Here is a 2809-nt window from a genome sequence, read left to right on the forward strand (position 1 = left end):
TTCACCATTTCCAGATCAAAACAATCAAATTTAGAGAAAAACTTTCAAACGTTTGATACAACATTGAATGATTCAGATCCGATCCAACTAGTTAACCCAATGAGACCTACTTAAAATTTTCTATGGATTGAATCAGTCAATAGATTTCCGATTTATTTCAAAAGGTGGTCTGTATGGGAGTTTCCTACTAAAGTAGAAACTGTAAACTTTTTTGCAAAATAACCATTAAATTAGACTCTTTGATAGATTTAATAAACAAAAAATTATGGCCTAACAGGAGTTACCTACATTGCCATTCGATTTTTCTATTATATTTTAAATTACCTCCTCTATGATTATATCGTGAGCTTACGGACCTGATCATTTAATCTTAATACTTTGATTACGTTTGCATTATTTTTTTGTTATAAGGTTTCAATTTATTTACATAATCTGTTATCAAACATTTTGGAAAAATAATGATTTCAAACCCTTTTTCAAGTTTCCAAACATAATTATCTTTACATTTTTGAAAAATGTAGATATATAGGAGTGGCTCAAAAGTCATTTGACCAATTGAAATACAATAACTTTTTTGTAATCAGATTTAGAATATTTCCATAGTTAATTTCAGAACTTTGGTCTAGATGTCACACTTTTATAATTGAATGAAATTTTTATATAAAAGTAAACAGTATAATATAATAAGTAAAAACGTAATCCGAAAAATATATTCTTATAACTTTCAAATCAAACTGCTTGTCTGCGAAATTTCATATAAACTTTTCTCACTAAATACTTTATTTTTCCAAAATCCATTCTTAAAACATTATCTCAACAACAAAAAATACTTTCAAAGCAAAAAACAAGTGTAGATTATAAATTTACGCAGATTCAAATAATAGGGTTTTTTTTACTCTTCTGATGTTTTTAGGCAATAATAGTGTCACAATTGTAATACATTTTGCCTATAAATTTATTCTTAATTCACGTGTTGTTTTTGATAAACTTCTAGAACAAATGTTATATCTATAACAAGTTTGCAAAGTAGTAGACCACATCTCAACAAAAATATACATGCAGTCTTGACCACTCAAAAATTGATTATTTTTGTTAATTTTCCTTTAATATAATGTGATTGCTCAAGTTTTTGGAATGTACTATGCACTTATGCAAAAGCTTCACATGGAAGTAATACAGTTATATATAATTATGCCAACACATAATGACAAGGTCAAAAGAACGATTTTAGTGGATAGACCGCAATGGAAAATTCCGAACGTCATTATATCACAAGATTACTAATAATATTGACACTCCTACAAGGTCAAAATTCCATCCCACGGTTAATTACAATTTATATACAAATTATCATACATCATGAAGGGATTTATGATACCAGTTTAACGATGTGTTAAATTAATTCATGTTATTTTATTGAATACCTTACTTAATTTACTCACAACGTTAAGTAAATTAAAAAGAGAAATCGTTTGAGAAATGACTACCTATGGGAAAAAATAAGAAAAAAACTCATGAAGTCATCATATTTTTTTATTTATTAGGATGACAAGAGATACAATTATTAGTATAACTTACAATTATCATAATTCACATTATTTTGAGAAGTCATTTGCAACTATATTCACGACGATCTGAAACCAGCTTGATTATCAATTGTTTTAAAGTCTACCATAGCTACTGAATTCAACAGAGAATACCTAGATAAAATAGAAACTGAATAGTAAATGCTATTTTTTATGCAAATGGAATGATGTTTTTTTACGCTGTTAATAATTAATAACAAACCAAAAAAAGAAATTAAAATAAATTTTTAAAATTTGTAGAAAAACTGTTTTTTTTAAAAAAATTATCATTAGGAAGAATATTTAAGACAACTGACCACAATCAGCTACCACAATCTTTTTCGATGTTTTTCCGGATTGTGAACCAAGGGCTTCTAATTTCTTAACGACGTCCATACCTTCGACGACGGAACCGAATACTACATGTCTGTTATCCAACCATGAGGTCTTCACAGTTGTTATGAAAAATTGCGAGCCATTTGTGTTTGGGCCAGCATTTGCCATTGACATAATACCTGGACCGGTGTGTTTAAGTTGGAAGTTTTCATCTTCGAATTTTGTTCCATAAATTGATTTACCACCAGTGCCATTGTGGTTTGTAAAATCACCACCTTGGCACATGAAGTTAGGAATTACTCGATGAAAAGATGAACCTTTGTATCCAAAACCTTTTTCACCAGTACATAAAGCACGGAAATTTTCACAGGTTTTTGGTACAACATCGGTTCTAAGCTGTAACAAATAGAATAAAATCTTGCTTTAAAATTCATTTAACATAATAATAATTAATAAACAATTTGGGATTTCTCTCTGAAGTGTCCACAGACTTTCGTAAGATCCTGTATATACTATTTTAATTTGACCTAATTGAAAGTCAAAAAAATGTTTAATTTGTATTTTTTAAATTAGTATAAATATTTTCAATAAGTACGTTTTTAATTAATAAAATATAATGCATAATTTTTAATCGTTTAATATAATAAAATAGCGTGGCTTTCATAATGGTGTCACAAAGCCGGTATGACGACCCGGTGACTGTCTATTTTTAAATAATTTTTAATAATACACATGCATAGTTTAAGAATGTGCTTACCTCGATAACAATTCGTCCTACAGATTGTCCATCGGCAGTCATATCGAAAAAAACTCTTGGTAAACCCATTTTTGAAGCAAATTGTCGAACTGCTACAAACAGAAACTGTGAACAATGACTACTGCGGCTAGTAAATGTAGTCTGACGAAGC

At 28.8% G+C, this 2809-nt stretch overlaps 1 protein-coding gene across 1 annotated transcript in view; it reads right to left on the reverse strand.

Moving 5' to 3' along the window:
• Positions 1-1517: 1517 nt before the first annotated feature.
• The window catches only part of LOC123290676 (peptidyl-prolyl cis-trans isomerase), a 1464-nt gene continuing 172 nt past the window's right edge, over positions 1518-2809 (reverse strand). The window contains exons 2-3 of the mRNA XM_044870936.1: positions 2659-2809; positions 1518-2297 (exon numbers count right to left, since the gene is read on the reverse strand). Coding sequence (XP_044726871.1) covers positions 1869-2297; positions 2659-2809 — 580 coding nt within the window. The 3' untranslated portion in view covers positions 1518-1868. The remainder of the gene's footprint in view (positions 2298-2658) is intronic.

Source organism: Chrysoperla carnea, chromosome 1, assembly GCF_905475395.1.
Source record: "Chrysoperla carnea chromosome 1, inChrCarn1.1, whole genome shotgun sequence".
Taxonomy (NCBI): domain Eukaryota; kingdom Metazoa; phylum Arthropoda; class Insecta; order Neuroptera; family Chrysopidae; genus Chrysoperla; species Chrysoperla carnea.